The 14,862-nt window shown below is 40.0% G+C and overlaps 1 protein-coding gene and 1 pseudogene across 3 annotated transcripts; one reads left to right on the plus strand and one right to left on the minus strand.

Annotated features, from left to right (window-relative positions):
- Window positions 1–805: 805 nt before the first annotated feature.
- On the minus strand, window positions 806–7,129 carry LOC311270198 (serine/threonine/tyrosine-interacting-like protein 1; annotated as a pseudogene). Its single transcript, XR_014624921.1, has 5 exons — window positions 6,899–7,129; window positions 3,472–3,673; window positions 3,194–3,362; window positions 2,724–2,860; window positions 806–2,050 (listed from the first exon to the last, which is right to left on the minus strand). The product of XR_014624921.1 is annotated as a serine/threonine/tyrosine-interacting-like protein 1 (transcript).
- Window positions 7,125–14,227, plus strand: LOC311270107 (uncharacterized protein). Of its 2 annotated transcripts, XM_084374758.1 has the most exons (5): window positions 7,125–7,214; window positions 10,359–10,420; window positions 10,786–10,987; window positions 13,108–13,408; window positions 13,484–14,227. In XM_084374758.1, exons 1-5 carry the CDS (start codon window positions 7,212–7,214, stop codon window positions 13,888–13,890), a joined length of 975 nt encoding a protein of 324 aa, XP_084230884.1. In that variant the 5' UTR covers window positions 7,125–7,211; the 3' UTR covers window positions 13,891–14,227. The 2 variants fall into 2 exon arrangements, with proteins under 2 accessions (XP_084230884.1, XP_084230885.1); XM_084374759.1 differs by lacking the exon at window positions 7,125–7,214 and having other exon boundaries at window positions 10,333–10,420.
- The last annotated feature ends 635 nt before the right edge of the window (window positions 14,228–14,862 follow it).

A 14,862-nucleotide genomic window follows, 5' to 3' on the forward strand; every position in this document is an offset into this window, starting at 1 on the left:
TAGGGGAGGTGTCTAGCTGGCTTTTGACCCGCGCTGGGACAGACGCGGATGAGTATTTTGGGGTTTAATTGCGTTTTTATAACATCACCCTCCTGCTGCCACGTGTTGAATTGTGCTACAAAACTCATGTTTGCTTTCTGGTTTTTCTCAGACTCGTGCTAGAATGTCTCTTTTTCCCTGTTTAGTTTCATTGGCAGAAAGCTTGTGTGCCTTAGGTTCAGTATCTCCATTCAAAAGTGATGTTTTGTGCAGTTTTTGCAATGTTTAACTTGCCCAAAGACACTTTTAAAAAAAATGTTTTTAAAAGTATTTTAACCTGCTGTCTCTCCTTCTATTTTCTTTTTGCCACATTCCAGAAAATTCCTTCCTCCCAACCAAATAACTGTGACTGGAGGGAGGGAATTCCTGCTGCCTGCTACTGAGTTCAACAGGGTGGAGCTAAGTGTGTGTGTGTGTGTGTGTGTGTGAGGAGTAAACTGCAATATTTCTCGTATGCCAGATGCAACAAATCTTCACTAGGACATGCACTACGTAAACACTACGGACGATGTATGTGTCTGTGTTATAAACACACAGGCTATTTTCAAGCCTCCATCCAGTCAGCCTTTAAATACTTTTCCACATGAGCAGTCAGCATGACTCAGAGTATCAGAATATCATTATCTCATGGAGTGACGTTGAATAAAAGCAACCGTTCTTGTGTGAAATGCTATAAATGCACTTTATTAATCTATATCTTCTATCAAATATCACCAAGTAAAATGTCATGACAGGAGTACTGTAGCATAGCACAGGTAACGCTGTGCAGGGGCGGAAGATTAAAGGATAACTTTACCTAAAAAAATTTAAATTCAGTCATTATCTACTCACCCCCAATGCCGATGGAAAGTCAGATTGAGTGTGTGTGGAGCTTCACAGCAAAGCAGCGTTGCATCATTCTCCAAGTAGATGGGGACTTGTTTTTAAAACATTAAAAAAAGACTGAAAATAAACATAAATTGGCTCCGTACAGCTCGTCTGGTGTAATTCAAGTGTCCAGAAGCCCCAAGATCCAGAATTGATTTGATAATACATTATTTACACTCTTTTTAAAGCTGAAATCTTCACTGTACCTTCTCAGACAGAAGCGTAAGCGTGCACCCCGTCTAAAGTGGGTGCATCATGCTGGACGAGGTGCATGTTCATGTTTTTAAACAAATTCCCACGTACTTCAGTCGTTTAAGAGAATGCTGCAACTTGGTTTTGCCGTGAAGCTGTGGATGTTTTTCGTGGGCTACACAACTTCACTTGACTTTCTATCAGCATGGGGGTGAGAACAGGACATTTTTGGGTGAACTTTAAACTTTGTGGGGGAAATAGGTCTACTCCTATCCAGTCATTGAAAGTCTTTTTTAGAGTACAAAATCCACCTCTGTTTGCACAGTCTCAGTTTGGCACTTGTGAACTTGTGAAAACAAATATCATAAACTTTCTGGCAGTGTCAACTGTAGGAAAAAATATCCAGTGTATCCTCCTCTTCCAGTCATCGGCGAATGTCATCCAGGGAGGTGAGTCTGCTCCCAAACAGCTGCTCCTCAAAGGTCAGCAGCTGACGCGGGAAGTTCACATTGGGTGCCGTGCATGCCCTCCTCTCCTTCAACCAGCGCAGGGCATGAAGCAGGGACCAGCTTTGATGATCCATGAGGAAGGCCAGCGTTAGCGCTGAGCTGCCACTTCAGATGCAGCCTCAGGTAGCACAGATTGTATGGGAAAGCATTAGGGCACTTGGCAATGGCATTGACCAGATGTGTGATGTGAAGATTGAGGTAGTCAGAGGCCTGGGATACAGAGCCCTGGTAGAGAGCTCCTTCCAGGATCTCTGAGGGGTAGATGGTGAGGGTGTGTCGCTCTGGTTCCAGCAGGACCATTCGTGGTGAGCAGAGAAAAGGGTAGAGGGCATTGAAGGCTGAGAATCCCCCCAGCAGGATGACAGGGTCCATTCCCAAAGCATTGAGCTGGAGGAAACAGTGCTGGAGGTCTGGGGAGTCTGCTCTGGCTTTTACACTGCCCACTGAAATAAGCACAGAGACACATAGAAACAATCCCAGTGGCAGAACAAAGACAGGAAAACATCAATACAATCACACAGGTAGGTTTCAACAGGAGTCTACAGCCATGTTAGAGGTTCTGTGAGGCTGTAGCCACAGTGGTGCTTGAGCAAAATCCTAATGTCAACATGCATTAAGCAGATGTGTTTACCATGTTCAATATCTTAGTTTAGCATAATAGTGTGTTGACATGTACTAATTAAAGTACAGCTTAGGCTGATGGGAATGTTTCAACATTGAAATTCAGGTGATGACAGTATAAAACTGTGGGGACCATGAATGTTTGTAGAACATTTCAGGGCAATCTGTTGGATAGTTGTTGAGATATTTCAGTCTGGACCGGTGAACAGAGATTGCAATCCATAGAGCCGTGTCGCTGGTCAAGTTGAGGCAAGTCAAGACATATTTATTTCTGTAGCGCATCTAAAACAACATGAGTTGACTAAAATGCTTTACAAGCAAAGGCAAAAGAAAATAAGGTGCAGATATCCAGAGTTAAATCGCTGAGCAATGTAAAAACTGGTAAAAAGGCCAGTGTGAGAGCCCATTAAGTAGTAGCAATGCAAGTATAGCATCATGTCCAATATGTTCTGTGTTTACTTGAGAGAGCACATATGCTGAGTGTGTATTGCTGACCTGGGCTGCGTCCCTCCTCTGCGTACAGCAGTATTATAGAAAACTTCTGCAGCTCTATAGAGCTGATCAGACAGCCCAGCTCAGGGTGGATCACCGTCACAGCAGCGCGCGCTGTCACCACATGGCTCTCCTTGTACCTAACACAAACAGTCGTTCATAATATGCACACACTGACTTCCCAAGCCTATCCCTAAAGATCTATATCGTATGTTAAACATGTTTTGTGTATTTGCATATTTTAAGTAAACTTAAACTAAAAACAGAAGACTATTTGTTTTACTTTAGGTAGGATAAATTAATTGTTGGTTGTCATGTGATCTGCTCTCCCTTATTATGTTGGAGGTCCCTTTTATGATGGATGTATTTATTCAAAGCTGGTAACTATTGATTTCACTGAACTACTCTTGTAGTATAGCTCAGTTTATATGACAGCTCCTGCGTCTGTTGTGTCCCTACTGTTCAGCACTCACCTCTCTGCACTGCGTCAGTCAAGGATGAGAACATAATACGGATCATGCAGGGCGGGCTGACCTTCCTCTGCATTCAGCAGGTTGTACGCTTGCCCCGGGGTGATGTAGCCTCGCTCTACACAAGCTGTTTCTGGAAGAGCAGGGACCAGCACCTCTTCTGGCTCGCACACTGTTTGCAGGCAGGAGAGGTACAGAGTGTACGGTGTGTCTGCTCGTGTGTAGTTGTGTGTTCATACATTTTTTTGTGAGAGAGTTAAAGGTAAAAATACTCCCTTTACCTTTGCTCCCAATAGGTATGATGGAGGAATGGTCACTGCCTGTACTGTTGACCTCTCTGTCACAGATGCTGCCCACTGTTTGGGATGTGTTGACAGGCTCTCCGGAGGCCGCTCTGCAACTGTTACTCACTCTGGCATGAACACACAGACAGACAGACAAACACGCAGAGACATGCAATATAAACACAATGATACAGCAAAACTAAACACAAAACCAATTTATGATGACAAATCCAATCCACTGATTTAGGTTTTTAGAAAAAATCAGCAGAACTCTTGACCTGGACAGAACTATCAGACATCTGCTACATCCTGCTACATCAGGAAACCAAGAGATGATGTTAAAAAAATATATTCTCTAAAAAAAAACACAGTAGGAAGTAACAAGTAAATAGATTTGGAAAAACCCACCATGCACTATTTGTTGTTGCAGTGATTCTTTCTAAACCCCGTCTCAGCCTTTCACCTAATTTAGCTGGTGGTCTTGGAAACACAGCAACGGTCAAGAGCACATGGTAGCTGGCTGTGACAGGTGACGGGAGAGAGACCTGGGTAGGAGTCGTACTTCACCTAATAATAACCCATAATAGTTGCAGCGTACATAGAAATTTTCTCAGGTTTCAAGTTTTCCTCCAAACAATACAAAGATTAGGGCAGTATTCACTTCATTTAAATATTTAAGTTTTAGAGTAGGTTGTCTAAGGTCTAAGATTTTTGAGATCTATCACCAGCCACTGTGATAGATGTCCATCCCGATATAACTACTGGACAGAGATGTTTGATACAAATGCTGTCAGTGCTTGGTTTGGGGTCTTCTCCACATTGTCGTTCCTCTCCATAGAAAGTATACAACCGAAAAAGGTATCTTAGCCCTGATCATCCTACTGGCTAGAAGAGTAATATTTACAAACTGGAAATCTTTCATATTTCCCTCTCATACCCACTGGATAAGAGCCATCCTTTTTTTGTCTTAGACTGGAAAAAATCAGCCTTTTGTGAAGTGGCTCCTTCCATAAATTTGGGGAAATATTCGGTCCATTCTTGAAGCAACTTTAGTGTCTATTACACACACGGTAACTTACTGATATATGTTTTTCTCAGTTTTTGCTTTTTGGGAATTTTGTGTGTGTTTGTTTTGCTTTTATAGTTTCTTTAAATATATATATTTTTTTTTAACTTTTTATAAATGCTCTAATGACACAATTGTATGTTCTCGCAAAACCCAATAAACAAAGTTATAAAAAAAAAGTAACAGTATCACATAAATCATAGAAATTCAAGGTAGTCCAATGACAAGCTGAAAAAAAAGGTTGAATATTACTTTATATGTTTGCAATACTCCTCAGTTTGTCACTCCCTGCCATGTCTCTCAGCCTTCAGTCACAGCCTCTTCATCTCTTTCCCTCCATCCAGTCCACCTCCACCCCTCATCTCGTGATGCTCTGTGCCCCTCTTGCTCCTTATGATCATGACCTTCCATTAAACACCATTGAACCTGGTCACTGTCTGTTTACAGAACTGGTTTTTACCTCTTTTGAGATATAGTGTAGGTTCTTGACTCAAGCATCTGAGTCAACAGGTTGAATGTTTGGCCATGAAGCAACTAAACAAACTTAATTAAACTGCAACCCGTCTGGTGTGTTATGTAGCCTCTGCTAATTACATTTCCCATTAAACAGATTAAACACACTACAATATGCACATTGTTGTCATCTTAAATATGTCCATTGTGTTATTGCTAATTAAATTTTCCATAATATGATCTGATGTGCCACACATAGTTGATTCGTGGCTCCTTGGGGCACATCATTCCCTCTCTCTCTCTCATCATGTTCCCTGTCTATCGTCAGCTGTACGAAAATAAAGCCATAAAAAAGGCCAAAATAAAAAATGTATGCTGTCTTTTACTTTACAACGCTTATCCCTCCAAATGTGTCCAAATCTTTGAGAGAAGATTTGTGTCCAACATCAGGAAACAGAGTATGACTGCCCCCTGGTGTCGTCCTAGGTGAGTTCAGCGACAACCTGGTGAACGATCATTGAGGAACACACACATCACTCATATGAGCTTACACACAAGTATGTACACACATTTCTACTTATCCCAGTACACACATCATACATAACAGCGTGCTTTCATCTGTACATATATGATCAGTCACTGACCAATATTTTGCTCTATTGTTGGTGTTAAATGCTCAGGCACCCTAAATGACACCATGAGTCATAACAGAAAACAATGGCCAGCATCTCACAGGCATGTCACTATAGTGTTCTGGATCATTTAGAGGCCCCTGTGTCATCATCATCATCATTACCTATATTTATACAGGGATGGACATTGAGAGCAAGCTCACTTTTGCGATGATGTCCTGAAAACATCACAATATGTATAAATATTAAAGTACATTTTAAAACAATGAAATGAAATTATAATACATATAAGGCAATAGAGCCAGGTAACATCAATTCAAATAAAACACATTGATAACTGTATATCTAATAATTTTGACTATTTTTATCTCATAATGTTGACTCTTCATTGCATAATTATGAGTTTTCTCTCATCATTTCTAATTATTATTTCTTTTATTTCATAAATATGACTTTTTACCACATAATTGTGAACTTTTATCTCATAATTAAAAAAATTTTTTTAATCATTTAAATGTGACTTTCTGTCCCTGAATTGTGACTTTTATCTCATAATTATGACTTTTTATCTCATTGTGACTTCTAAATCTTTCCTCATCTTTTTATGTCAGATTTATGACTTTTTTAATCTCAGATTTATGACTTGTTACCCGATAATTATGACTGTCATCTCATCATTTTGACTGTTTATCACATTATTGTGACCTTTTTTAATCCCATGTGACTTTTTATCCAATAAATTTGACTCTTCATGTCACAATTATGACATTTTATTTAATAATTATGACTTTTTTTCTCATAATAACATGGTTTCATCTCTTTGTTTCCTTTAACTGGCAGGTATGGGCTTCAGTAAGCTTTAATAGTGTGTGCAGGCTGTATTTTAGAGTCACTGACCAAAGAAGCATGTGTGTAGCCACTGCTGGCTTTGTCTGAGCTCAGGAGTGCACAGACCAGCTCCCCTCAGTCTCAGCCTGATGGGTCTGTTTACTTAAGCTGCCATGTGGCACATGAGGACTCCAGCTACAGGGATCCAGGGCTAGTGAACATAAAGCAAGGACGAGAAGTGCCAGGAATGTCAGAAACAGGTGTCAGCTAGACAGAAAAGGCAGGTTTTTACTCTCACTCTAGGAATCCCGAATCAATTCTGAGGTAGATAACATGGTAGCACACAGCAGAAGGTCACATTCCTCTCATGGGGGCGCCTGTTTCTCACTTTTCCAGGTCACATGTAGTAAAATGTGTCAGCAGGCGGGCATGTTAATGGTATCACGGATGTTGTGCGTTCCCCTTTATCTTCGGAGATGCGGACCTCCAATAACTGTCCAACTAGATCGCCTCTATAATTATAGGAAGACAAACACGGCATGGACCGAAGTCCACCTGGACGCGGTGAGGAAGCAGATGGGGTGAATGTCCGCAGCAGAGCGGAGCAGAGAGCCTCAGTGAGCAGCAGCAGCAGCAGCCTGGCAGCAGAGACGCGTCTGTTAACACGAATACTCATGTTATTATGAACATACAGTGAATGGCATCACGGAGGGAATGATTGCTTTCGAGATTAAATATGATTTTATGAGGAAATCCAGATGGTAAGTCATTCCTGTCGCGCGCTTTTGTCACGCTTTTCCTGCTTCTGTCCCAAAATATGTCTTTGTGTTGTCCTGATAGTCAGTAGCGGTGTTTCTTGGCTTTTGCAGCGCTTGTAAGTTAGACTACATGTAGACAATGTCTTTTAAATGAGTCTATTAGCCTGTGTAACTTTTAAAATGTCTCGTTGTGCTTATGATTCCTGTCGAGTCTGCTCTCTATGAAGGTTTTCACCTTAATTTTTGGTATCACTATCAATGAAATATCGGTGAAACCCATGTGTATAATGCAGCATCATATATTATAAGCATACTTATAATGTGTTATAGTGTCCCTATAGTTATGGAGATACAAAATTAAGATTATAAAGGGAATTATGGGATAGAATAATAGTAATTATGACATAAATGTTAAATATATCCAATTTTGCTTATGATTTTTGCGTTCAACTTCATTTTTGATATCACTATCTATGTAGCCCATGTACATAATGCATCATAACACAGTATGAATATACTTATGTGTTATAGTGTGCCTGTAGATATGGAGATAAAAGTCGTCATTATGGGATAGAAAGTTGAAATGATGAGATGAATGTTCAATATATCTAGTTTTGCTTATGATTTTTGTCTTTGACTTCATTTCTGAAATCTACTGAAATGTAGCCCATGTATATAATGCATCATAACACACTATGATCATACTTATAATGTGTTACATTGTGTCTGTAGATATGGAGACAAAAATCCAACAACTATGAGGGGAAAAAAGTTGTAACTATGGGATAGAAAGTTGAAATTACGACATAAATGTTAAATATATTTAATTTTGCTTATGATTTTTGTTGAGGCTACTCTGTATGAGGTTTTAAACACATCTTGTGTTTATAATGCATCAAAATACACTTCAAACATACTTATAATGTGTTACAGTGTGCCTGTAGATATGGAGACAAAAATTGAAATTATGAGAGGGAAAAAAATTTAATTATGGGATTAAGGCATTGTACTATTATTTATCATGCATTATAGACATTGATGTAGTAATGAGTTATGATTATGTCATAATGTCCACGAGTGCTTATAACTATGATAATACATCGCATCACAAGGTGCATGATAACACGTTATGGGTATGTTCATAATATGGACTTAATTACTATTTTATTATTTTTTTAATTTGAGCAATATAACTGAAATCTTACGCCCACATCTCTTTGAATTGAGTACAATTCTATAAGAATATTCAATGTTATGTTATGTAGATTATTTTAGAACATTTACACAGTGATGTTCATCCATCAATAAATCATAATAAAAAATAAAAAAGGTAATGCTTTAGATCACAGCCCTCGATATCAATTTTTTAAAATTCATATTCTACTCGATTTGCAGGTATACATCAACAATTATCCTCTGTCAGTACCACAATATACAGGCATGTCAGATCATGATATAACATGTTAATCGTCAACCCAGTCCTGCATACATAATAATTCTGTTCAGTTTCTACTAAAGATGTACTAGTACAGTGTGAACCAACACATAGTACCGTAGTATAGGCACAAGGGAACAAGATAGGAAGTTGAAACGTTACTTGTTCTGTTATTACAGAAGAACAGAGCAACACAACGGGAAGTTTAGGGGGTAATGAGTTTATCAATCTGCTATGTCAACTACTTCCCAAGAATGTAAGGGTAGGTCTGCAGAGGATAACAAAAGGAGAACAGGTTTACGGATGTGCAGTATTAACAGTACAGTCAGGAACATATCAGGTGCATATGTATATGGTATGTTACTATATATGTAAAGTAGGCTGACTCACAGTATGTAGTGTGACAGTGTACTTCAAGGGGACTTCAGCAGCCTGAACTGGTTCAGGCTCATGTGGATTATCTTTGTTATTCATGCCGTTCATTGGTGTTAGACATCGAGAGCAGGAAGTGGAAAGTCTTGTTTTATGATGAGGAGGCTGTAGATGATTAATTGTATGTCCTGTCACAGAGTAACAGCAAGAGGACATAACGTCTGCAGTCATGGATAATGGGTCACTGCACAGTTTAAACTAGGTTATGACGAGCTGTGAGTCATTGACTTTCAAATTCACTGTGTTTCTTCCACAGGTAAACTAACCCCAGACAAACATCGAGTCGGCCTAGTGCCAAACACACATAGGCGATATCTATACGAAACATCTTTATAGTGTCCATTAAAAAGCTCAATTACCACTCACTTTGCTCCATTGTGAGTGTTAATCACGGACAGGCTTGTATTGGAATGAATACCATAAAAGTACTTAAGCTCTCATTAAATTCCCCCCAGGTGCCAGATTGTTGTTCATTAGGGTCGTAGGAAGTACGTGCTACTCAGTATCTACAATATACCACATTATTATCTATTACCTTGCCTAAACCTGACCAAAAATAAGAAATCAACTAACAAGTTCCTCATGGTACACAAACCCAGGTCCCATGGGTGAGAGTCCTGTGCATGGGCCAATCAAGCATCATGACCTGCTTACTACATGGACTTTGTCGCCCTTTGGTCAGTTGCATTGACGGGTCTGGAGCAACATTAAAGAGGCTCTGTGAAGCCGGTCATTAGCTATAAACTATAAGTAGCTACTGTTGCTCTGTTGCTGGCTACTTTATGCAAATCAGTGGCCTCTCTAGAAAGTAAAACTACAAAAACTAAATAGAAATAAAGAGAGTTTCAGCAACTGCATGGCTTATTTCTCAACAATGCCTCCATGGACACGTACCATCACATAGAGCCCCTTTTATTATAACGTTGTACAAACAATACCGACATCTGCTGATATCAGATACACCATTAACCTCACATCTTGTTCCCTTGTTCCCTTGTACCTGTACATATGTATCCATAAGAACAAATATCACACTGTTAATTGGGAAGAATTATGCTGTACATTGTAGGTGGCAATCTAAATCATTACCAAAATAATAAACGACGTTCAACCAAATAAGAACAAGAAAAAAAAACAAGCATAGAGAGAGATGAGATAAGTGAGGATGTTATGACAGTTAGTGGTTTACCTGGGTGTTCCTTCCTGTTGTTCTTTGGATGCCATATGGATTTCCATAGTGGTTTACATTGTTGTACTCATCTTGAGTTTCTTGTCTCCAGACATCAGATCCATGCTCCCGGCAACATCTGCACAGAATGACACCATGTCTTTTGGGTAAAAGGTAATCCTTTAAAAGTATTTTTAAATTGTGGGAACCAGGGAATTATAGAGAGGCAGCTGTATGTATGGGGCCAAACTGTATTTGCATACATAGACAGACTAGTGGTGTTAGATTTATCACAGCAGATATGCAAACCCGTCATTCCTGAGTGCAGAGCCACCGACTCCAGTTGGGGAGCATTATAAAACATTAAGCTCAGGGAAAATGGGTCAGACATTAGCTGGGTTTGAATTTCATGTCTTAAAACTAAAAATGCAGTGCTCACCAAACTGCTGTATATTCACAGCAGTGCAGTTGGGAGACCTGCACAAACATGCAGAAAATGTCATTGTCAATGTGTGATTCATATCTGTTCCTGTGTACAGTTCAGGGAGGCGGTTGAGGGGATGGTGTGCCTCGGCGACAAAGACTCTTTCATCTAGTCATGTGCTGAAGCCGCTGGTTCCCACCCTCTGCCTCTTGGTCGTGGTGATATATGGCCTGGCTGACAGACTCCGAAACTTTGTCGCCGGCATCTTCATCCCTCAGTACCACTACCCGTATGCAGTGGCTCTCTGCTTCGGCCAGGTAGGTGCCTGCTGCCCGGCTTGTTTCTAAGGACAATTCACGCTTAAATCTGAATTAATCAATCAAAAGTGGAGCAGTGTTTGCTTGCCACCAGCTCCTGTGCAGTTTACTATTAGTGGAAAAACAACTCCGCACACTATGACTGAGCTGTTGTTTGCACAGAGCACTGCGTGTTTTGACAGCAGGGTATTTGCTTATGCCGCAATTACATTTGCCTTTACAGTATCCCTGCTACCGCATGGGGAGGTCAAACAAAGACTAGTGTGCTCATACTGAAAACTGAACTATAACACATATTAGGGAACACATATTAACCATCAACTAGTTGCTAATTAGCATGCATATTAGTTACTCTTTATCATTATTATTACATTATTATGTATCATAATTATTACATCATCATCATTATTGTCATTATGAAGCACTTAATAATACTTTATTCTGCATGAGCATATTCTACATCTACTAGGACATAAACTAAGAGGGTGAATGAGAAAACCTCAAATTGCAGAAAATGATACAAGTCACATATGTATGTTCTTTTGTTTAGAAGTGTCAAGTTAATGATTTGTGACTTAAAAAAAACACATAGCTGAAGGACAAACAGCCAGGATCGGTGGACTCAGGACTCCTGCGACACAAGCAAAGAGCTGCATGGATAAATGCAACTTTAACCCCTGCAATAAAGTCATTGTTAACTTGCAGACTAATGTCATTAGGTCTTTACAACTCCTCCCACAGTGTCCACATCAGAACTTGTAAATCTAAGGTGTGTGTCACCTTGTTGAGTAAAACCACTCGATATGTTGTTGACCATAAAAACTATGTACATAAAACTATCTACGTTGTCCCCACAACAAATGCATGTTAACAGTCAAGGTCAAACTATACACGTTCACTGTGACTCTCATTCACAAAGCTCAGCCGTTAGCTGGTTTCAACCTTTGGACAGAGTCACATCTATAAGTCAGTAGTTTGGTTAAACATCTATCATGTTTATCTAGTGTTTATCAACACCGAGCCTTTCCGTGTGACTCCCCACTACCTCCTACACCAAAACTACCACAAGCCCTGCCCTTCAGACAAGCACATGCACGCACAGAGTTGCCAGCAGCTGACACTTTATTGTCCAGGTAAAAAAGTTAACTGCACCAATGATTAACAACTGTCCTGTAAAATCATCAAACACGTTTTTAATAATTGTCAAGTACAAATATTAATCATTGACCAGCTGCTTATTAGCATTCATATAAGCAGCATATTGGTTCTTTAATAGTCACCATCAAGCACGTATTAGTGCCTTATTTTGCATGACCATATACATATCATCTACATCTAATAGGCCATTAACCACTAGGCCAGTTCAATCGGTAAACACACATGACTCTCATTCACAAAGCTCAGCCATTAGCTGGTTTCAACCTTTGGACGGTCACATTTAGGACTCTTTGGTGAGCCATTTGGTTAAACACCTTTATCAACACCGAGCCTTTCTGTCACTCCAAACCACCTCCTACACAAAAACTACCACAAGCCCCGCCCTTCATATTAGTAGTAGTGGTGTGTCTGCTGTGAATGAGTAAAGGAAAGGAGATAAAGAAGAAAATCAAACTCAAAATGTTTATATTTACAATGTTAACGAGGTAATAATACAAACTCAGAAATATTTATGATTTCCATAAGTGACTAAACAAGCTGTTCTCCAGAACACTGTTTGAAGGTAGACAGTTGGCAGGGTCCGCCAAATATAAACACATTAAAACAGTATGAAATTGTGTTGTCCTTTAAAGTCGGTTTGTTTATTCAGTTAATTCAGTCATGAAAACAGAGTTTGTTTATTTAGCTTGAAGAGCTTTCTCTTCTGATTAAAATTTCCTCCACAAAACTACATAGTGCACCTTTAAATAAATTATAGCCCAGGCAGAATAATGGGATGATGAACATATTTGTTGAATGCGTTCCAGATATACTGACTTTGGTCAAGTTAAGCCCCCAGCATGGTGTTACATTTGTATGTTTCGCTGGTCGCCAACATATAAAACATAGTTCAATATAAATAAAATAGCGTTTGATGTTTTTACTTCATTTAAGGTTTTTTATTTTAATATTGTCTTTTCCAGGTTCTGGTCTCTCTCTTATTCCTAAATCTCCTCCACCTCCTGGATCTGGTGCCTCTGAAGCCTTACTCCAGGCCCCTGGGTGAGAGGCTGCTGGTGCCTGCTGTCTGTAGCAGCATCCATGGCGTGCTGGCCTTGTGGGCCAAGGCGAGCAGCTCATCTGTCGGCCTCTACCCCATCACCCTGCCTCTGCTGCCCATAGTAACTGTGGTCATCGGTTTGTGCCTGAAGCTGGCCTCCCCCCCTTCTATCCATATCTCTGTTGTGCTTTCCATCCTGAGTGGGACGTCGTTTTTCATCACAGGTAAAACGCTTGAGGTTGAAAATGATGGTTACAAATTCACCTCCAATCAACCTCTCTTCTCTCTTCTCTCTGCAGTCTCTCAGGGTCTGGCAGCCGTTGACACTCTGGAGTACATGTATGCACCTCTGGCTCTACTCCTCCACAGTATTTCTCTAACATGGCTGGCTAAAGTGACTGAGGCTGAGCGCCGCCACCCCCCTGATGCCCAAGCCTCCATTTTTGACATCTACTACACCCAGCTGGTCAACCAGAGCTGGATGCTGGGCCTCCTGTGGCTGCTGCACCCAGACAGTCCCTGGCAGGTGTTGAATCACAGCAGCTGGCACAGCCTGCTCTTCCACGGATACCTGCTCGCTATCCTCCTGCTGGGGATGGTATTGAACTTTATGGTCGGCGTATCGGCTCTGTGTGTCTCACCGCTGGCTGCTGCAGTGCTGCACTCGGCGAGGCAGGTGGTGCAGCCGTTCCTCCACCTTTTGTAGTTTCTCGAGGGAATGATTGACTGTTTCGTACTGTATCAGCGTGACATTTTATTACAAGTTGACCTTCAGACTTTCGACCAAGCCAACATGATCCGTGCATCAGCTGAAATTAAATACAAGATGTCAGCAGAAAAGCAACATGTATCAAGTGATCATAACCATGATAGCAAAGCCATAAGAAGCTAATGATTTACAGCTGGGTCCAAAAGTTTACATGTGGACCAGCGTATTTCTCTTTTATGAGCAAGTACTCCATTGACAGGTCTGCCTTAAAAGGTGCCAATTGTAAGAAAAGTTGATTTTTGAGTCTCATTCTGGACTCGTCAAAAACTGATGCTTTGGGATTGTAGGACGGGTCGGCCAACATCCCAAAGCGTCAGCTTTTGACGAGTTGGAAATGAGACTCAAAAATGATCTTTTCTTACAAGTAGCACTTTTAATGATGACTGATAACATATTTATTATAAATACTAACACACTGTGTATGCTCTGACTTTGTCACTTCTTCTGAACTTTAGGTGGAAATTAACCAGCAAAATATTTAACATTTCTTGAAATCATCCTTCAGTTACCTCGATAATGACCCCAGCATGATTTAATAATAATATTCTGCTATTTTCCAACAAGCAGATGATAAATAGCTGGTAATAATCTTTAATACATTTCCAAGAATCTTCCACCCGGTTTCTGCCTAAAATCTGCTCTACATGCCATTTTATTTTCCAGCTAGTTTCTGCCCAACTTCTGCAGATCAGTAAATTTAAGGACAATTTTTATTTTTTTTCCACAAATTTCTTTAATTGCAGCAGATCGGTCCAACTTTGGAAGAAGTTTCCTATCAGTCATTTTTTAGTTTTTTTAAAAGTAAGGCACCATAAATTGCTAATTACCAACAAACACAACTTCCTTAACAAAAAACAAGAAGTGACCAACTTCCCATTTCAACATTTAAAAAATTATCTTCAAATTACT

This window comes from Pagrus pagrus (assembly GCF_965226575.1).
Source record: "Pagrus pagrus genome assembly, chromosome: 15".
Taxonomy (NCBI): Eukaryota; Metazoa; Chordata; class Actinopteri; order Spariformes; family Sparidae; genus Pagrus; species Pagrus pagrus.